This window comes from Acinonyx jubatus, chromosome C1, assembly GCF_027475565.1.
Source record: "Acinonyx jubatus isolate Ajub_Pintada_27869175 chromosome C1, VMU_Ajub_asm_v1.0, whole genome shotgun sequence".
In the NCBI taxonomy this organism is placed as follows: Eukaryota; Metazoa; Chordata; class Mammalia; order Carnivora; family Felidae; genus Acinonyx; species Acinonyx jubatus.
In genome coordinates, this window is record NC_069381.1 from 18,659,486 (window position 1) to 18,681,506 (window position 22,021).

Consider the following 22,021-nt stretch of genomic DNA (forward strand, 5'->3'; position numbering starts at 1 on the left):
CACAAGAAAGTAAATCACATCCCTGTTTAGCAGTCTGTGTACAAGGTGTGCAGGACATTTAACAGGTAAGAGGCTTCCATTTTTCAGACTGAATGGAAGTTGCTGACATTTACATCTGTACTATCTGCTGAATATGCAAATAAGTGAGCCACGTCTAGATTGTATTTGGACAGGATTATCAATGCTCTTTTGTTTAATGTTTCCTGAGGTGTCATTAAAATCTTCACAGCAACCAAGCAGCCTATTTGAAACCCCACTTTTCAAATCAAAGAACCAAAGAGGTAGGGGGAACTCTTTTTTATTGCCATGATACAACACATCACTTGACATACTGCAGAAGGCACGATTATTCGTGAGATCTGACAGAATGGGCTCCATGCTGGAAGGGACCAATACATCCTAATCAAAAGTTCCCCTTTTGTTCGTCCACAGGACATTTTAGTTGCAACCTCTGAATCAGGAAATGTAACTTCACTCAGCTTCATAGAGCAATCAAGGAAGCAATAATGTAACACATGTTCATTTGGGGGGTATGCCCACGCTAATTCAGCGACTTCTATCTTCCATCAGGCACTGGTGTCTTTTTAGGAGAGGAAGACACTTGTATTTGATTCAAAAGTACTGCTTGTCTCATCCCACAGTTGTGGTACTCAGTCTCCGTATGTTTTTTCACACCCCCCTCCACCATACCCAACCCCAAATTCTTTTCTGCAAGTTGTGCAGTACGCTCTCTTTGGATCATTTTTCCAAAGCCAGTTGCCTCTGTCCTTCCGCCTGTCATTAAAACAACACAGATGTTTAGTCTTCTTTTTCGGTATTGGCTGGGTCTTGCTGGTATTGGTATTGTACTCTTGCATTTTCATCATCTCAACTCTTAGAAAACATGGTCACAATATTCACAAAGTTAAAAATTAAACTAGCATTAACTCCACCCAAAGCGCAACTGTTACGTGGACTATGAAGGCGCATGATTAGAATTTAAATTGCTCTGAGAAAATGCCACAATAGATACATTATGGTCAACCACAAATCATGGCTGCCAGTGGCAGTGGTCAACATAAGGCAGATAATCACCCTATTCATTTGTCACTAAAAATGATGTTGTCTTCCTTTTTGGGGGGAGGGGACATAATATGGGTTTTGTATCTCTTTCTATCCCCCAATCTATGGCACTCTTTGCTGAAAACCCGGGCTTGTTACATCCAGGAAGGGTTTCTTGGAACGTGGGATTTTCAAGGACAGTCCCAATCTGGTATGGTTGGTCACCAAATATAAAGTTGATTACTCTCCCATTTTCATGAGTGAGGGCTTGTCTAGTATTTTCAGATCTGCTATTTTGACATTAGCAAATTATATTTAGCTAGAGTTTCTGGAAGTGTAGTCTAAGGCAAATCAAATAAAAATGGTTAACCAGGTCTTTCAGGCAATAGTTTTTTGGAAAGTTTTGTTTAGGTTAATCTGGTTTGTCTTGAACTTTGCATTATTTGTTACAGCTGCTCCTAAGTTTCTTTCTTTAACTACAGGACCAGTTCTGAGACTGGTTGGCAAGGCCATGTTGGCCATTCCCCAAAATCCAGCTGCACTGGCTTTTCCTATTTCTAATAGCTCCATTGTACCTACAAAGGACAAAAACAAGCACTCATTCTACAACGTATCCAAAAAAGGCTAAGAATGACAAATTAAGCATGTGCTTTATTATAAAAGCCATATAAAGATGCTTACTTATGTTTATAAAATATTTGACAATCATGTTAACCCCAGTAAATGTAAAAAAGGGTGGAGAGAGAAAACATCGAGAAAGGAAAAGTTGATTAAAAAGCTCCTATGGGGGTGCCAAGGTGGCTCAGTTGGTTAAGCTTCCGACTTCGGCCCAGGTTGTGATCTTGAGGTCTGTGAGTTCCAGCCCCACATGGGTCTCTGCACTGACAGCTCAGAGCCTGGAGCCTGCTTCAGATTCTGCCTCTCCCTCTCCCTCTGCCCCTCCCCTGCTCATGCTCTGTCTCTCTCTCTCAAAAATAAATAAATATTACCAAAAACGTTTCTATTAAGAACTGCCTGCAGTAGAATCCTCCACTCGGAGCCATTTAACAGTCACAATTAATCTTTAGTCCTAAGGGGTAAGAGCAATGTCCTTTAAAAATACGCTATGGGTTGTATTGTACAGTTTTGCCTACTAATCAGCTAATGCCCCCACCCCCACGCCCCGCAAAACACAAAGCTACATTGTATGCATCAAAGGAAATCAAAGAAATTAAACGACACAACAACCTTGGTTCCCAGCTTACTCATACACTGTAGCCCCACATGTAAAAAAGGTGAACTTTGCGCCCCTCTTGACGACAAATGACCCACGCAACCTTTAACTTAAGCAAAACGGGGTTCTGCTCTGCGACCTCTTGCTGGATTTCTTCCTCCAACCACTGCGTTCTTTCGGGTACACCCTAGGCTATCGTATTATACCCTAAGCCATAGTACTGTCGACCTCGAGTGATCCCGTAGTAACACAACCCTCCCGCAGGACCGGACCTGCTGCGAGAACTCCACCGGCTCAGCGAGTAAGACCACGAGTGGCGCCCGTGCTTTTTCTGGTGGCGCCTTCTGGACCTGGACCTGCTCCTCCTCTGGGCTCCGACTCCGGGAGAACCTCTGGCTAGAGCCGATGGAGCAAGACCAAGAGCTTCTTGGGAGAAGAGCAGGCGAGCCAGGCCACAAGTGGTTCTTGTAATCAAGACTTCATTGCTTCCTGCTTTTGAAAAGGGTCACTCCCCCCAAACCGGTATTAACAGCGGCTCTAACCTAGATGACTCCCCTCCCCCCAACGGGACATTTGGCAGTCTTGAGACATTTTTGGCTGTCACAACAGCAGGAATAACCCCGGCATCCTGTGGGCAGAGGTCAGGGATGCAGATAAACACCCTACAGTACACAGGACAAGCCCCCATATACAAAATTATCAGGCCCCAAATGTCAGCAGTGGCTTGGCTGAGAAACCCGGCCTTAAAGCAAAGGGTGGGGGCGGGGAGGGGGGGTGGAGGCCAAGCCCCAGAAGAGGGTCAGCACGCGGATTTGGACTGCACAGTACACCACGCCCTCACCTGGGTAGTCCCTGCCTCCTGGGACTGACCCCGCCCCTTCTGGAGGCGGAGCTACAATGAGGGCCGGGTCAGGCACTGAAAAAATAAGACTTAAAAACCTAGAACTCGGGCATTCCTGGGTAGCTCACTGGGTTGAGCCTCTTCTTGATTTCATCTCAGGTCTTGATTCTTGGGTTGTGGGTTCAAGTCCCCCATCCGGCTCGGTGCTGAGCATGACACCTGCTTGGGATTCTCTCTCTCTCTCTGTTTGCCCCTTCCCCCACTCTCTCTCTAAAATAACCAAATAAAAAGAAAGAAACAAACACCCTCAACAACTTAAAGCTGGGGCGGGGGCTGCAAACCCAGAGCCACTCTTTGCCCCACGCGGACCGGCACTTTTTCCCGCCACCGCAGGCCCGAGATAACTGCAGGACCCTCCGCAGCCCTCGAAAATTTACCACCTCACACAGGACAGATCCAGGGCCCAACAGACGCCTCCCTTTTCGGAAAGCTGAAGACCAAGGGCGACTTTTCACACCTCTGCCGGGAAGGCGTACTCAGGCTAGCCCGCCCATCTTCGAAACGCCACGAGCGCCCGGAGCACCAGCCCACTTTGGCGCGGGGCACCCGTTCCCGCCGGCCCTCCGTCTGCCCTTTCCCCTCCCTCTCCGCGCCGCCCCCTCCGCCCCAGTCTCCGCATGCGCGACCGAGCCCCGGGGGGCGGTGCTGCTTCATCCGGGTACCCGGCGGCGGGTGGCTGTTTTGTTTTCTTGGCTGCAAACTGGGGGAAAGTGAGGCGGCCGCGCGCGGCGTGACACCTGGCTCGGGACTCACTGCACTGGCGGGGCTGGCCGTAAGTGCCGGGCGGGAGTGGGGGAGGGGGTCGCCGCCACAGGCCGGAGAGGGCTCGGGCCCGGGGCCGTCTGCCCGGCCGGTGCCGACCGAGTCATCGCCTCCGCCCTCTGGGAGGCTGCGGGCTCGGGCTGTGCCTCCCTGGACCCTTCCCGGACGCTTCCTCCGTCCGGCTGCCGGACCGCGCCCCTCCCCGGGACGTCGCGGGGTCCCTCCGGCGTCTCCGCGGTCCCCTCCTTTAGGGTTGGAGAAACGGCCCCCGAGAGGGAGTGTCACCGGCGGGTTCACGCGGCAGGGGGTGGCCGAGCTAGAACGAGTTCCCACATCCTCCCAGCCCGTGTCCACTGCGGACCGAGAATCCCGAGCCTGGGGGCGGGGTTTGTGCGGCCGTGTGACGGTCATAAACTTGAGAAAAGTGGACTCGGATGGGCTCGGGGCGGGGACATTGAGACGAACCGAAACTAACACAAACTGGATTGCTCTTCCTCCCAGGGAAAAACAAAGGTGAATGGTCAAAACTGGGCTTGTCTTAAAAACATATTAGTATTGGTTACAATCTCAGTTTTTAATATTTAATGCTTAAAAGGGATGTTACGATTGGACTCAATGCTCTTTTTTAGAATGTCATGTTTTGGGACAATCAGGATTGCTGGCTACAAGAGTAGTTGAACAGACGGGTTCAGAGTCGCTGGTAGGAGTTTGGGTGTGTCTTGATAATTCGCAAGTTATACGTAATTCAGGCTTTTTCATGCTCTGAAAGAGAGATAATCCGGATGGGTTTTAGGCCAGGTCTGCGTAGGTCTGCTCGCAGGAATGGTTTTATGTAATTTGTTAGGTCGGGATTCATCACAGCGGATGTTTTCGTGTCTGAATTAGTATTAACTTCAATTTTGTGCTTTCTTTTGGCTGGAAAACATCTGTTAGAATCAGAAACATATTAAAATGAAATTGGTGTTCTTTACTGGAAGTGACACTAACACAAAGGGTTGGAGAAGGAAAAAATAATGAAGTGAAAGGACGGGATGTGAGTAGAAGACCCGTAGGGCAGTGTTTAACTTCTTCATCTGAGTAGAAACACATGTCCTATGATAAAATGTGAAAATTACTAATACAAGTATTTTTTCATCTCACTGCATGCTTTACCTCAGCCAAAGTCTATCATTGTCTCTCCATTATGTTAGTGCCCCTGGATTGTAAATGTTAAAATCACATAATAACTTAGTTTGGAATTAAAATTAATCATCGTTACAAATTTTTTCAATATTTGGATACCCACCTTTGTTCTTAAATATACCCAAACCGTCTTTTAAATTAAAAAAAATAATAAGCTAAATGAATCTAAATTTTGTTTTCCAACGTTTTGATGTGGAAATTCATCAAAAATTAAATATTCTGAAGAAGTATGTGTAGCCAAAATAAAGTCTTTCACTTGTATTCAGGTTTCCCTGAACTGTTAATTGTCTTCTAGGAACAGAGGTCATGTTTGAAGCAAGTAAATAGAAGTACTTTATTTAGTTGATTTTTCTGTTTGTTTTTTTAAGTGACTTGAAAAAATGTCTGGATTTCTAGAAGGCTTGAGATGCTCAGAATGCATTGACTGGGGGGAAAAGCGCAATACTATTGCTTCCATTGCTGCTGGTGTCCTAGTAAGTGTCATGGGTAATTTGGCCGTTCGTTATTTTGTTTGTTTTTATGTGTTTTGAATTCTGTATGAGGTTTTAAAATATGTACTATTTATTTTATCTTTGACCACTAAATTTGTTTTAACAAATGTTGATGTTTTGTTTATGCGGGGGTTGAGTTTACTCCATTTTAAGAGTTGACCTTATGGTTTGATATTGATTAGTAGAATGGTTGGTTTTCTTTAAGTGCATGGTATATAAGACAGTAATGGTTTCTACATTTATTCATTATATGAGTAATGCCTCCTTTTTGTCAGTGCATTAAGTAGCCAGAAAGTGTTTAAGAAAGAAACAGGTCAAAACCAGTGGAGAGAGGGGCGCCTGGGTGGCTCAGTCGGTTGAGCGTCCGACTTTAGCTCAGGTCACGATCTCGCGGTCCGCGAGTTCGAGCCCCGCGTCGGGCTCTGGGCTGATGGCTCAGAGCCTGGAGCCTGCTTCCGATTCTGTGTCTCCCTCTCTCTCTGCCCCTCCCCCATTCATGCTGTGTCTCTCTCTGTCTCAAAAATAAATAAATGTTAAAAAAAAAAATTAAAAAAAAAAAACAAAACCAGTGGAGACAGATGGTTGCACTTTTTTCATAATCCAGAGTTAACTTTCTTCTCAATCTCATTGAAAAACAAAAACCAAACAGGAAACTCATTAAAGTGTATTGCTGAGAAGTAATCTATAGTGTAAAATTTTTATTTACATTGCAAATCCCTCAAGGCGTCTGATATTTGTGTTTTATGCTCTTATGTGGTCATGTGCTCTAAATAATGGATTTTAAATAAACAAACAAAAATCTAAGTTTAGGGACTCCTGGCTGGCTCAGTCAGTGGAGCATGTGACTGTTGGTCTCAGGGTTTAAGTTCAGGCCCCACACTGGGTGTTAAGATTACTTAAAAATAAATCTTGAAAAAAGAAAACCCGAGTTCAAATATCTCCTCTTTGCCTAGTCTCTGACATTTATAATTTATGAAAAATGATTACCCTATATTTTTCCAAAGTAACAGTAAAGTATAAAACTACTGTAGAGGGGCACCTGGCTGGCTTAGTCCGTAGAGCATGGGATTCTTGATCTCGGGGTTGTGAGTTCAAGCCCCACATTGGGCATAGAGATTACTTAAAAATAAAATCTTAAAAAAAAAAAAAAACTTTACATTTTAGTTTATGAAGAAAATATCTTGAATAAAAGCATTGAGATGAGGGTAAAAAAATGAAAGAGGTACTCGGGCTAGCCGGTAAAAATGTCATTAATAGAGTATGGAGCTGTCTGTAACCTGATAAAAGTAATTTGATTAGCCTAAATTAGTTATTTTTAAAGAATTGCCAGAAGATGGCAGTTCCCAGAGCTAACTGGGTCATGATTGGGAATGGGGGTAGGGTACGGTGTTATTTTCAAAACCTTCTCAGTTACTTACCAGAATTTGGTTAATATTTTACTCTTAAGTTTGTGGTTAGCTAATATTTGTGTAGTTTTAATGTTTTTCCTTATGTATTGGCCCTTGATAATATCCAGAACCAAATTCAATTAAGATAAATGATAACTTCGTGTTTAAATTGAATTTAACCTCACACGTAAAAGCATCCATACACCGCACTATAATGCATCAAAAGGAAAAGCGAACTGCGGGGCCCTTACCTATCTCACGACACCAAGAGGACAGCTCAAATGCTGCCAACAATCACTATTCCCCATATTGTTTTGAATTTTTTTTTTTGTCTTCAGTGATAACATCTTTCTGGAAGCTTATAACATCAGCCACAAGCCACTCCTTCTGTCGATTGGCATGTGAATCACTTTTTTCCTGTCTCCTGCCATGAGATTATTACAACTTATTTCCAGTTCACACAATAAGATGACAGACTTTATTACAACAATATAAAATAATGACCAAAGTGGGCTTAGAAAAGAAGTTCGTGTTACGTGGTAATTGCTGGCCGACTTAAGGGTATCAAATATTTCCTCAGGGGTTAAGCCACGTGCACATTATATGCGAGAAACTGCCGGAACATGTAAGAAAATTTTGAAATTCATCCGAAGGGGTCTCTTAGATACTTTGCTTTCTTTTTAGCTAGTAAGATAGGAAGTTACTGTAATTTCTCACTAGTGTCACATTTTTTGTGTGTGTCTGCTTTAGTTTTTTACAGGCTGGTGGATTATCATAGATGCAGCTGTCATTTACCCCACCATGGAAGAATTCAACCACTCGTACCACGCCTGTGGTGTCATAGCAACCATAGCCTTCCTCATGTAAGTGTCACTGTCCACACTACTTACGTAGGTCGCCACAAAATAAAAATGTCTTACATGTAGTCGAGTAGAGTTCATATTTTTAAATGTCATCAACGTATTGGACATGGATTAAAAGTCAACTCGCAGAGGAGGACTTACAAAGAAAAGCAACCGTTGTCTTTCCTCTTCTCCCTTCCACCTCTCCTCTTCCACTCCCGCCCCCAGCTTCTCTCCTGTCTCCTCTTCCTTCTGTACTGCTGATGTTTGTAACTTTACATTTAGGTCAGAAACTGTGTCCTTTGTCTAAGCGTTTGTTTATTCACTCAGCCGACAAATATTCTTTAAGCTTTTGTGTTCTAGGCTCTGCTCTAGGTATAGGAAATACAGCAGTGAATAAAACAGGAGGAAATCCATGCACTTATGGAATTTATACTCACATGAGCGAGGCAGAGAGTAACCAAGGAGAAATAAATTGTATATATAGCCTGTGAGATACCAGGAAGTGCTACAGAGAAGGCAGATAGATGTCAGCAAGGGTACAGAAATTTTCAGTAGAGTCAAGGAAGGCCTTATGAAGAAGGCACTTTCATAGGAAAGACTTGAAGAAATGAAGGAGGTGATTGTGGGGCTATATGAGAAAGGATCATTCCAGTCCTATGGAATAGCAAGGACAGAGGCTCCATGGCAAGGAGACCAGGATGGCTGGAGTAAAGGGTCAAGGTCATAAAAGCCAGAGAAAACTGAGGAGACTAAAGAGGCATGAGAACGAAATGTGTTTCATGATTCTGCTCTTTTGCTGTTAAGAGCATTATTGGGCCAACTGGGGAACTTGAATGACGTCTGCAGATTAGATGGTGGTAATGCATCATTGTTAGTATCCCAGTGTCGAGGCTTGTATTGTTCTCTGAAACTGTCTTGTTTGTAGGAAACACATACACATTTCTAGGGTGATGGGGCATCAGGTTGGCAACTTTCAAAATTTACTTGAACTGTACTTGACATCTTTTGTGTAAGTTTGAGATTGTATGTGAAATTAGTAATGCCAGAGAGCAAATGGAGATTGTTCATTTCAGAATGTGCCTGATAGTGGAGACTGACATGGCAGGGGCGTGACTGTTTGACAGAGGGCTAGAAAGTTTATTGAGATGGCTCAGCAAGGAGAAAAACAAGAGCAAAGTACCACTAACCCAAGAACATCTGCATTTTTAAAAAACACTAAGCTTGTTTGGGGCGCCTGGGTGTCTCAATAGGTTAAGCGTCCAACTTTGGCTCAGGTCACGATCTCATGGTTGGTAGGTTCGAGCCCCCCGTTGGGCTCTGTGCTGACAGCTCAGAGCCTGGAGCCTGCTTCAGATTCTCCCTCTCTTTTTCTGTCCCTCACCTGCTTGTGCGCTCTCTCTCTCTCTTTTCCTCTCTAAAAAATAAGTAAAACATTTTTAAAAATTTTTATTAAAAAAAATCCTATGCTTGTTTTAAAATGTATTTATTTTGTGTACCAGATAATGTGGTTGATAATAGAGATCACTGAACATAATTGTGAGTATTTTGATCATTCTAAAACTTAGATTTGAATGAGTAATTATGACTTCATACTATTATTTAAAAAATTAGGGTTCACATAGTCAGCACATTTATTGGGCACCTGCTATGTGCCAAGCCCTGTGCCAGGCACTGAGAATAAAAATGGGAAACAAGGTAGACACAGTCCTTGCCCTCATGAAGCTTACATTCTACTGGTAGACACACACACACACACACACGCACGCACGCACAAGTGGAGAGATATAGATATACACACAGATAATAGTGTGTATAAAATTTTATAACTTCTTAACTTAATATATTGTTAACATTGTCCTGTGATGTTTAAATTTTTGAACAATTACTTCTAAAGAAAGCCAGGTTATCTCGATTTAGAGTGGTTCTCTGTGAAAGTTAACGAAAGATTTCCTGTTTGGAACGTGTATCGGGGCTAAAAAAAACCCCAACATTTTACCACTTGAATCCCTTTGATAATGTCTTCAGAGCAAAAAGCTTTTGTTTTGCTTGAAGTATAATTATTTCTCCAAACATTGGACCTTAGTACAGAATTATCACCGAAAAAACCCCTCATTCCTAGGCCAATCTTCAGTACTTTGGGGTTGTCTAGGGACCATGCCCTCTCTGTTTTGTCAGCATGCATGTTACAGGTGGCGTTTGCACAAATGGAAAGCTAGATAGATCCAAAGCTAAAGATGGTTCCATCTTAGCAAGATCATTTTGAGGATTTCACTCTCAAACTTTAACAAATGAGACATAATTTTGAAAATGTCACTCTCAAATGTTAGTGAGCGTCAGAATCACCTGAAGGACTTGTGAAAACTCAAATTGCTGGGCCCCTTGCCCAGAGTTTCTGCCTCAGTAAGTCTAGGGTGGGGCTGGGGAATTTCCTCTGTAATCAGTTTCCAGGTGATGTTAATTCTGCTGGTCTGGTGGCTGTCACCACTGCTTAGACAGTATCTGCTTCAAGGGACTTGCTTAAGTTTACGTGAGCCCATTACTCAAGACTCATGAGGCCTCACCTTGCATTTGAGGCACTCTAGCTTATCGGCTCTGGTGATTTGATGTCGTGGGTAGTTTCCTCTTGGAGTCAAAGACCGTGATATCTTGGCTTTATTTTATTCACACAGGATTAATGCAGTATCAAATGGACAAGTCCGAGGTGATAGTTACAGTGAAGGTTGCCTGGGTCAAACAGGTAAATAGGTGTAAATGACATCTTACCGTATACATCCTTAAAAGTGAGAATTCTGCATGGAAGGACCACTCATCTAACCCCTTCACATCAGAAATAGGATGGAGGTCTGTCTAGAACAGAGGTTATAGGTTTCAAGGCATAAGGTACAAGGCACATTTAATCGAAGTCGGCTGTATAGTATAGTGTACACAGTCTTGAGTATATAACCCCATGCAATAATATGTACCACGGACGGTAAAAGACAATAGCTAATAAAAGAATCCATGTGCAAAATAGAACTTCTGGTACTTTAAGCTATACCATATAAATTATTTCCTTCTCTTTTTTGCCAGCCTCACTTGATTGGATTGGCATTTTTGAAATAGTTTAGAATCATAGTATTTGGGGTGTGTTTTGAAATACACAACATAAATTGTACCATCTTGGCCATTTTTAAGTATACAGTTCAGTAGTCGTGAATGCATTCACATCATTGTGTAACCAACGTGCAGAACTCTTTGCATCTTGCAAAACGGAGTAGAGTAATAGAATTTTGGTGCTTAGGTTCACCCACTCCCTTCCCTCTCCACTGAGACTCCTGGGCCGCACGCACACCCAAGGGAGGCCAAATACAGCATGTGTGTGGGTCGGCTTCCTCGAGAGTCCAGTATATGCAAAGACATGGGGGGCACATTTAGTAAGCAATTTAAATGGTAAACAAAATATTACATCCATACAAAAAGGAAACCTACAAATAAATACATTTAGGCAAAATTCAGGTGACTTTTTTTCTTTTTCTTTTTTTAATGAAACAGGAGAAGCTGCAGGAGTCAGCTCCGAACTACACTCTCAGACTCTCTGGTTCACTGTCTCTGCAGATGAACTTAAGTAGCAGAGATACAGGAGCCCTGACCTGCCATAACCGTGAACTGTAAACGAACAGACAGATGTTAGCGGCCAGCGCTGATACTGCTAAGCCGGTGATAGCTAGAGCCAGGACTAGAATGTGGCCCTAGCATCTCTGACTAACATTGGTTAGCTAGCACAGCTCAGGGGGCCAGAGTCCGTTGTATTTAATACCATATCTAAAACTGTCAGCTTATTATTTTCGTAATGCTCTTATGTTTTGGAGATGAAATCAGAAATTAAATACAGCATTCTGTATTTGCTTTGCTGTATGGAAGAGGGCAGTGTTTTTATTAAAATGTATTCGTGCCAATTAAAGTCATGTCAGTTCATCTAAGGGCTGTTTATTTTATAGCAAATCTTCATAAATATTCTATAAATGTGATTTAAACCTTGTTTGTCCTCCTCTATTAACATAATTTTAATGTAGCTTTCCTAAGCGCCAGTCACAGTAAGTTTGAATTTATTTTACTGCCTGACTTACCTATTCATCTATCACGGAATATGAATTTTTTGCTCAGTATACACATGTTATTGCCTCAAAGTTCTCCTGGAGGAGTCTAAATTTTGGAGTACAATTTCTAAAAATATATGGAGAATGAGCCTGTAAATATGAAACATATTTTGTGAGATTTTTATAGGATGGTTGAGGAGTTTTTCTCAGTATTCATATTTAAGGAGATTAATTATAGGCACTTAGAATACAGACCAGCCAACAGGAAGAAGGCCAACGTCTGCACTGATGAAAGATACTCAGCACATCTTTCATTCTTATTTTAGATTTTAAATGGCAATGATACATTTTTTCTGTTCTGGTTTTTGCTTTCCTTTTGAAAAGTTGATTGAACTGACTGCTGCCACATGAGAAACAATTCTGGTAAAATGTTATTTCTTTTAAGGTGCTCGCATCTGGCTGTTCATTGGTTTCATGCTGGCCTTTGGGTCTCTGATTGCATCTATGTGGATTCTCTTTGGAGGTTATGTTGCTAAAGGTAAGAGAAAATAGTTTACATTTTACTTCAGTGGATTACTGAAGTTGTGCAATAAAGTTGGTTATTTTATTTGTTTATTTTGAGAGAGAGTGAGTGTGCACGGGGGAGGGGCAGAGAGCAAGGGAGAGAGAATCCCAAGCAGGCTCTGTGTTGTCAGCTTGGAGCCGGACCCAGGGCTCAGTCTCACAGACCATGAGATGTAAGATCGTGACCTGAGTCGAAACCAAGAGTTGGATGCTTAACCGACTGAGCCACCTAGGCGCCTCAAAAGTTGGTTTTTTTATTTTTATTTGTATTTATTTTTTTGTAAGTTTGTTTATTCCAAGAGAGAGAGAGAGACAGAGAGACACAGAACAAGCTGGGGAGGGATAGAGAGAGAGAAATACAGAGGATCCAAAGCGGGCTCTGTCCTGACAACAGAGAGCCCAATGTGGGGCTCGAACTCATGAACCAGAAGAAGATCATGACCTGGCCGAAGTTGGAGGCTTAACCGACTGAGCCACCCGGACACCCCAGGTTATTTTAGAATAAAGCTTTTTTTTTTTTTTATCTAGATGGGTCAGCTACTAGCATTTATGCCTGGGAACTCCCTTCACCCTATCAGTATTTTGTTCATTTGGTATGTTTTTGGTATTCCTTTCTTCTGGTTTTTTTTTTTTTTTCTCCTTTGAATAGGGCCTAGAAGTAATGGGACACAGCTCCAAACCTTGCTTCTCGTTGGCTTCCAAAAACCTCAAAAGCAGAATATATATGTTCTCAAGCTATTTGGCAAGTTTTGACTTGATGAATGATATCTATGCAAAGCTCTAACATCCTATAATTAAAATTTATTGAGGTTAGCCTCTCTGGTACTATGACATCATTTCCTTCTAGATAGAAAGTAAATGAGCACTTAATGTGCAGGTATCAGGCCACTTTAAAGCAAGGCCTACAGGAAAAGGCCTGCTCTTAGATCCCTGGTTGAAATTTCACCTTGAGGGACCCCGGAAAAATATGAAAATCCCTTAATGTTCCAGGTAAAATTGACTATGCTTCTCACAGTAAAAATATGGTATTAATGATTTGCAAAAACTGGACCAGCAGAGATCTAAACTAGCCCATATTTTAAGCCTTTATTTCTTTGAACAAAATGTAATTTTTGGATTATAATCGTGGGTTTCCTGAATTTTTAGGAAGATCTTTTAAGTCTTATAGACAGGAATGATAGTCTTTTTTAAATAGGTATGTTTTTTGTTGCTCATGTAAGTTATTACTCAAACCATGTTACCAAAAATGTAGAAAAGAAAAAAAACAACTATAGCAGACTATAATAACGTCCTGCTCTGAAATGTTTTGGTGTATTTCCTTTGGTCTCTTCTTTTGTGTTTTTGTGTAGTTATACTGTAAATAAAGTTTCGAACACAGGCTTCTGCATTTTACGTGATACCTTAAGTAGTTCTCTTGCTGCTACAAAATCTTTTATCACCATATTTTAAAAACAAAAATGTTACTTTTTTATCTGAATTCCATAATACTTGTTTATTGTAGAATACTGAAAACATAAAAGAGCCTAAAGAAGTAAATAATATTATTTGTAATTCTTCTTTCCTGGATATAGCTGTTATTAATACAGAGCCCCTTTTTGTAGGAAAGTGTTTATCTCCTAGAGTTTTTAGTGATTTTTTTTTCCTAAAGGCTTCTGGAGTCAAGTTATGCTTTGAGAATTATTATCAGGAGATAGGTAATTTTATAAGTTGCCTTTCTGTAGGATCTTTATGAGCCATTGTTACCACTAATACGGAATATTTAATGTGGCCTTGTAGTAGTGAAGGCCTATGCAAACCAGCTGTTACGGTAATCAGATTAAGTTAAAACTATTCTGAGAAAAAGTGGATAATTTATCTATTCATCACACCTTGGCTCCAGTAGTAGAAACTTAGGAGAATTTCAACTTCAGTCTGGGATAAATTGGAACAAATGTTCCCCTGGCAGTCACTAGTGGCCACTCTGTCCCTCCAAATGTTTAGGCCAAAAACTGGGTGATTAAGGCCTGTCAAAGGTGATACCTCTTGTTCTCTCTCACCCCACATCAGTCCATCAGCATATCCTATTGATTCTGCTGTTAAAATATATCCTGAATCCCACCACTTTATTTTTATGGATTTTATTTTTAAGTAATCTCTACACCCAGTTTAGGGCTTGAACCCACCACCCCGAGAAGAAGAGTTGCACGCTCTACTGACTGAGCCGGCCAGGCGCCCCCTGAATCCCACCACTTTTTACCATCTCCATTACTGCCACCCTCATTCAGTCCCTTGTAGTCTCTTGTCCGACTTCCTGAAATAGCTTCCTCTTTGGTCTCTGTTTCTCCCCTTACCCTTTTACTCTCCCATCCCCTCAGCACAGCAGCCAGAGGAATCCTCTTAAAATATGTCAGCTCATGTTACTTTTCTGCTCAGACCCTCCATTGGCTTCTCATCTCCCTCAGAACGAAAACCAGAGCCCTCACCATGACTGCAGAGCTCTATAGGATCTTCACACACACACACACACACACACGCACGCACGCACGCACACATGCACACACACACTCATGCCCAGTTCGCCCCTCGTACTTTTCTGATCTGTCTCCTGCTTTTCTCTCTTTTGCACACATGACCATTCCTCTCATGTGCCCGTATGTTCCCACCTCCAGGTGTTTGTGCCCTCTGTTCTGCTGCTTCTGCATGGTCCCTACCCTCACATCCTCCCTGACCTTATGCCAGTGTCACCTTCTTGTGAGCTCTTCCTGGCCACCTGTATAAAATACCATCATTCAAGGGGCAGCTGGGGGCACCTGGGTGGCTCAGTTGGTTAAGTGTCCAACTCTTGATTTCGGCTCTACTCATGATCTCACAGTTTGTGGGATCAAGCCCCACATCGGGCTCTGTGTGGACAGCAGGGAGCCTGCTTGGGGTTCTCTCTCTCCCTCTCACTCTGCCCCTCCCCCACTCATGTGCTCTCTCCCTCTCAAAATAAAAAAAATAAAGATTTTTTTTTAAATGGCATCATTCACTACACTTCTCTTACCTTTTCCAACTTCATTTGTTTCTCCTTATTTTCTACATTGTTTAGCTTCATGAAGATGAAAAATATTTTGCCTGTTTTATTTACTGCCATATTCTCAGCACATAACGATGCTGAACATAATATGCACTTGCTAAATATTTGTTAATTGAAGGAATCACTTACTAAACCAGTGCTAGACTCTGTCACACGTATTACATCATTTAATAAATATTCAAACCAACCATGGTTACTAGAAAATTTAATTATGTAAGGCAGGAAAACCGCTGTTCACCAGTATATCAGAAACTAAATGTTTGCAACTATTTTTACAGAAAAAGCCATCGTATATCCTGGAATTGCTGTATTTTTCCAAAATGCCTTCATCTTTTTTGGGTAAGTTTCTTTTGCATTCTTCATCCTATTTTCTTAATTCTTTTTTTATAATTGTTTCTTTTAAGTCACTTACTATATTTAGTTGCTTAAATTTACCCTGTCCAGTGCCCCTCCCCCATGCTATGTCATAACATGTAAAGAATGAGGCTGAGAAAGATATTTTAATACATGAGTTGGTTCGTTGCCAACCTTGGGAACATACACTGGTTTTTTAAACTGCAACCATGTCCCCTTTAATGAAGAACTATGATTTGTGTAGATTTAGTTACGTAACACTGACTATGTTCATTTTATTTTATTCTTTATTATTTGCCTGTGTTTCTTTTCTTTAAAAAGAGTGTTTACATTCTTTTTTTCCAATAAAAATATATATATATATATATATATATAATAGAATTTAGAATAAAATTTAGAATAGAATTTAAAATAGAATTTAGTGATTCATCACTTCCATGTAACACCCAGTGCTCATCCTGACAGGTGCCCTCCTTAATAACCCATCACCCATTTAGCCCATCCCCCCACCCAACACCCCTCCAGCAACCCTGTTTGTTCTCTGTATTTAAGAGTCTCTTATGGTTTGTCTCCCTCTCTGTTCTTACATTATTTTTGCTTCCCTTACCTTATCTTAAAGTCCTCATGTGAGTGAAGTCATGATATTTGTCTTTCTCTGACTCATTTCGCTTAGCATAATACCCTCCAGTTCCATCCGCGTAGTTGCCAATGGCAAAATTTCATTCTTTTTGATTGCCAAGTAATACTCCGTTGTATATGTATATATACCACATCTTCTTTATCCATTCGTCAGGACAATGTTCATGTTAAATCCGTATCTCTAACAGTTGCTTTCAGTGAAAGCCTGCTTAAAACCCTTTCTCCTTACGATTTTGTTTCCGAGTGCATTTTATAGTTCTTTCTATCCTTGGTGTTACTAGAACTTATGCATGAGATTTGAGGTGTGGAGAAGTCCTAACATTCTTTATCCTTCTGATGCAATGACAAATTAAAAGATTAAAAAATCCCCTAAAAAGGGACACCTGGGTGGCTCAGTCGGTTGAGTGACTGACTTCGGCTCAGGTCATGATCTCACAGCTCATGAGCTCGAGCCCTGTGTCGGGTTCTGTGCTGACTGCTCGGAGTCTGGAGCCTGCTTCGGATTCTATGTCTCCCTCTCTCTAACCCACTCGCATTCTGTCTCTGTCTCTCTCAAAAATAAATAAACATTAAAAAATTTTTTTTAAAATCCCCTAAAAACCTTAATACGTTTATCAATAATCTTCAATGTTCACTCTTTAGGGAAACTAAGGGTCTGCCCTTTTCCCTGCCCTTAGCCTCCCCAACCCCAGCCCCACCACAGCTTCTCTTCATCTTCTGCATCAGGGATTCTTTTTTTTTTTTTTTTTTTCAACGTTTATTTATTTTGGGGACAGAGAGAGACAGAGCATGAACGGGGGAGGGGCAGAGAGAGAGGGAGAGACAGAATCGGAAACAGGCTCCAGGCTCCGAGCCATCAGCCCAGAGCCCGACGCGGGGCTCCAACTCCCGGACCGCGAGATCGTGACCTGGCTGAAGTCGGACGCTTAACCGACTGCGCCACCCAGGCGCCCCTGCATCAGGGATTCTTAACCATCATACCATGAGTAGGGATCTGAAGATGGGGAACCGCCAGACATTTGTGTATGCAAGACACTGGTGTTTCAGCTTGTTTCTGGGAAGAGATCTATGGCTTTCACCAGATATTCCAAGAAGTCCCTAATCCAAAAAAGGTTCAAACACTACTGTATGTTGTAGGACAGTCCATGGTCAGACTTTCCTTCTCTGCTCCTTCCTACCCACCCCCCCCAAAAGGGGAAATCGAAGCCCCGTATCTACTTGAACCACTCGTGAAATGCTAATTGTTGCCATTCAGTAACATTCAGCAGTGATATTCAGACTTCTTCCTTCACCAGGAATTCTTGGAATTTTATAAAATCAGTTTGGAAATAAGACAAATGTGAACTTAGGGACGCCTGAATGGCTCAGTTCATTGAGAATCAGACTTCAGCTCAGGTCATGATCTCGCAGTTCATGATGGGAGCCCCTCTCTGCTGTCATCATAGAGCCCACTTCGGATCCTCTGTCCCCCTCTCCCTGCCCCTCCCCTGCTGGTTCTCCCTCCTTCCCCCCCCCTTCAATAAATTAACCTTAAAAAAAAAAAAGTGTGAACTTAGGAGTGGCAAGAGGCACAACATCTTTGGGTCATTCTTATAAAACTAGTGGAGAAAACCCAAAGAATTTAAACAACAATAACAAAAAGTTAAGCCACTGATTTTATGTGGAAAATAATAATGACCAAAGTTCATTGAGCAATTATGCATGAGGCACCTTTCTTTTTTTTTTTTCTTTTTTTTTAATGTTTATTTCTGAGACAGAGACAGAGCATGAGCGGGGGAGGAAGAGAGAGAGAGGGAGACACAGAATCTGAAGCAGGCTCCCGGCTCTGAGCTGTCAGCACAGAGCCCGACGCGGGGCTCAAACTCCCAGACTGTGAGATCATGACCTGAGGCGAAGTCGGTCGCTCAACCGACTGAGCCACCCAGGTGCCCCATGAGGCACCTTTTTTAGTGTTTTACCTGTATGCTCTCAGCCAATCCCCGGCACAGCTCCGGAGGACACCCCGTCATCCCCATGTTATATGTGAGAACAAGCACAGAGAGGGTAGGCTCCTTGTCTGAGATCGTCCGGCTAGAACTGAGGCTGACTCGAGTTCAGGCTCCAGCTACTGGGATGATGACATTTGAAATCTGGGGTGAATTCAGTTGGCGTTTTCTCCTTTTGCTGTCCGCAACCGGTTGTTCAGTGTTGTTCTGTTTCCCTCCTCCCCCGTCCTTTTTTTAGAGTGTAACACTAGACTTCAAAAATGCAGCATGAGTAAACCTCATTCCTCAACGTATGAAATAATATTTGAGGACGTTTGTTATTTTGTAGGGTAGTGTAGCATGCTTATGAGAAAGACAGCATTGACAGTTAGGATTTCTTGTCATTTCAAGCTGCGGTGCTGAGGCTTGGGCATCTGTAAGGAAGGACCAAGCACCCTGAGCTCGCTACTCCTGTATGTCTCCAGGGGTAGAGGTGCCCTGAGAACTAAGTACCCCACAACTTCAGCCAAAGGAAGGTAGCATAAGGGTGCATAAGAAAAGCTTCCTAGGGAGGGGATTTACTGAGAACCAGCCAGGGAGGGGTAAACAGCAGCCTTCTTTATCATTATTTACTCTGGCAGTGATAAAGGATGAAACAGGTTCCACGCTGAGATGCTGCTTGTGGCAGAGAAGTCACTCTGTCACAGCACGGAGGAACAGAGGATTGAGGGGGAAGATTTTCGGGAAATGTGTATCTCTTCCAGTGAGAGAAGAAACACTAAGTTCATACAGCAGTTTTCATATGTCACAAAACCTCGGAAACCAGTCATGGACTCGTCCCAAATTACAATAAATTCCTTTTATATGCAACAAGTTTGGTTAGTTTCTCATTTGGTCCTGTTGTCCCTATTAAGTCTAAAAAGGAATTCGGGTTTTTGAAAATACTATAAGCAAAGTGAAATCAAATTCAGCAAATAGGCACTGCTACTAGGATAGTTGTAGCTGATTGTCTACCATTCTGATTCGTAACAGAACAATACTCAGCAACAGCTGAGAAATTACGGTTTCAGAAATCAGACACAGATGTCAGTACCAAAGGTGACCATCTGACAGTGTAGGAGGGACTGGCTTTTGCCCAAGAAACTCTTCAGATTACAATTTACATCTGTTGGGTAGTATTCTGAAGTGTGTCGCATTCAGGCTCTCTGGAGGGTGGAGGCCTCCCTCATCCTAACCAGAAGATAGAGACCAGATCACTTTTTGGAGCATTTAGGAAATCCTTTATAAAGAGAAATTAACATACTTGCGAGAGTGTTTAGACCGTTTCCTGGTTGCATTTTTGTTTTCATCAAAAGACGCTCAAGTGTTTATTTTTCTAAGGGTAAACTGATCATTAGGATTGTAGGCTTAACCTTAAGTATACACTGCTAACTGGGAAACAGATGAGAAAACAAAATGAAAACCTCCATATGCCACTGGCGTCTGCTTCCGTCTTCAGTTTCGCCCTCACGCTGGCCCCCCACATCCAAGGCCCAGTGAACCTGCCTCTGAATTGTCTTACACTTGTTCCCTTGTTGTCCATTTCTCCTGTTCGGTCACCACCATCCCGTCCTGAGCAGTTCACGTCCCTGATTGGTTCCTCCCTTGAATCCAGTTTTCCTGTGTCACTTTTCCTTCTAAAAACATGGCTCTAATCCTGTCATTTCCCTTGTTAAAATTTTTCAAAACTTGGAGCTGTCTCCAGAAGAACTCAACACTAGCGGCCATCCCGCAAGATTCTGTCCACAGTTCTGTCTTGTTTATCCTGTACGGTATTTTCTGTTTTATTGAGCCGATGGTTCAGAATCAAGAGATTTTTACATCAAAATCTGAATTTTTGGCTTTTCTTCAAAAACTGGAAGATCTGACGATCCTGAGCCTCGCATGGCAACCATCAGCTGGAGGCGAATAGTTGTTCCTTTCAAGTAGGGGACGCAGCTCAGCATAACCCCATTTCAGAAATCGGCCGAGAGGGGGGTCAGTTGCCCCCTGGAGTAGAGCGCACAGGCTGGCACTGCCCTCTTGACTCACTTAAGACTCGGAAAGCCCCTGTGGGCAGTTTGCCACCCTGGTCAATTGGCTTACCAAATCCTGGCCACCTCCATTCCCTCTCTTTCTTACCCCTTAGGCTCTAATCTAGCTGTACTGGACTCTTCCTGTTCTGCACCTCAGACACCTTTATGTGTATCTACAGATCTAGACCTAGACAGGTATCTTCTTATGTGTGTAATTGCCCTCTTGCCCCTCTTAAGTTGAAACCTTGAAGAGAGCTGTAGATAGCTCCCCCCCCAAACCCTGGATTGTACGTTCTGTGTGTGCGTGTTCCTGATGCCACAGTCTCCTGGGCTTTTCCCCCTGGGCTCTTCCCGAGGCCCCGTGATCTTTTCTTCCTCTTTGCCTTTTGATCTACTGTTTCCTCTCCTGAAACCTCTTCCTTCATCAAACTAGCTTCTGTCCCTGCAAATCTCCCATTCAGACTCCTGCTTGCCCCTCAAAGCCCATCTCAAATATTACTGCCCCTGTAACTCCTTTTCTAACACATTCAGGCCGAATAAATTCTATAGGCTTCTGTGCTCCCTCAACATGTGGTATAAATACCTCCTCCCCCTTCCTCACCTCTCTCGCCATTACCACGCTGTGTCATCAAGAACGTGAACAACTTGAGGGCAGGGACCCTGTATCTTACTCATCTTTGTAGCCCTAGCATCTAACACGTCTACACTCAAGAAAGGTTTGTTGAATGAATATGATAGTATGGTTACCTACTAAACTCTGGTTAACTTTTTAAGGGTGACATATGTCTTCAGCCCCTGGAAGCTAAGGCAGTGGTGGACTTGGTGGGTAACTGCACATGATCAGTGTCTATTCTGATACGTTCCATGGCTTTTTTCATACAACTTGTCAAGTCTTTGTTGCCAGTTTCCCACCATTTTCCAAATCTCACATACTCATTTTAGCCCGAAACTCAACTAGGTGTGATGTTTCTGATTTCATTTGCAGGGGACTGGTTTTTAAGTTTGGCCGCACTGAAGACTTATGGCAGTGAAAACCTCCGATTTACTTCTGCGCAGCAGCCCTGCATGGGTTTTTTACTTCTCACTCCCAGTTTTTTGTAATGCCATTTTCTAAGCTCATTTTTGAGTGTGGTCTCAGCTTCACTTTGTGTAATACTAAAATCATGAGAACTTCCTGTGTAAGTAACAAAAAGTCGATTGTGGAAAGCATTGGATTTACTTATAAAATGTTGAAAATATGCCACATGAGTAACTTTAATTAAGTCATATCATGGTATAACTTGTAAAAATCAATTACAGAAGAAATTACAGATACATCTCATATGAGCATTTGTCATATCTAAGGTCCAAAACTGTGATTCAAGTGCTCTGAAGATTTAATGTGTCTGTGTAAATGTGGCTTCTTCTGTGTCAGATGTTAAATAAGATATAAACATTTTCATGTTTTTAAATCTACACGGTGGCCAGAATTCTTTCTTGCTATACTTTGTGT

The 22,021-nt window shown here is 42.4% G+C and overlaps 1 protein-coding gene across 2 annotated transcripts; it reads left to right on the forward strand.

Moving 5' to 3' along the window:
- The first annotated feature begins 3,768 nt into the window (after nucleotides 1–3,768).
- TMEM50A (transmembrane protein 50A) lies at nucleotides 3,769–21,984 on the forward strand. 2 transcript variants are annotated; one of them, XM_027060046.2, is made up of 7 exons: nucleotides 3,769–3,927; nucleotides 5,468–5,572; nucleotides 7,729–7,841; nucleotides 10,493–10,560; nucleotides 12,345–12,437; nucleotides 15,797–15,857; nucleotides 21,515–21,984. In XM_027060046.2, exons 2-7 carry the CDS (start codon nucleotides 5,480–5,482, stop codon nucleotides 21,558–21,560), a joined length of 474 nt encoding a protein of 157 aa, XP_026915847.1. In that variant the 5' UTR covers nucleotides 3,769–3,927; nucleotides 5,468–5,479; the 3' UTR covers nucleotides 21,561–21,984. The 2 variants fall into 2 exon arrangements, with proteins under 2 accessions (XP_026915847.1, XP_014930644.1); XM_015075158.3 differs by lacking the exon at nucleotides 3,769–3,927 and adding an exon at nucleotides 4,277–4,430.
- Nucleotides 21,985–22,021: the final 37 nt, after the last annotated feature.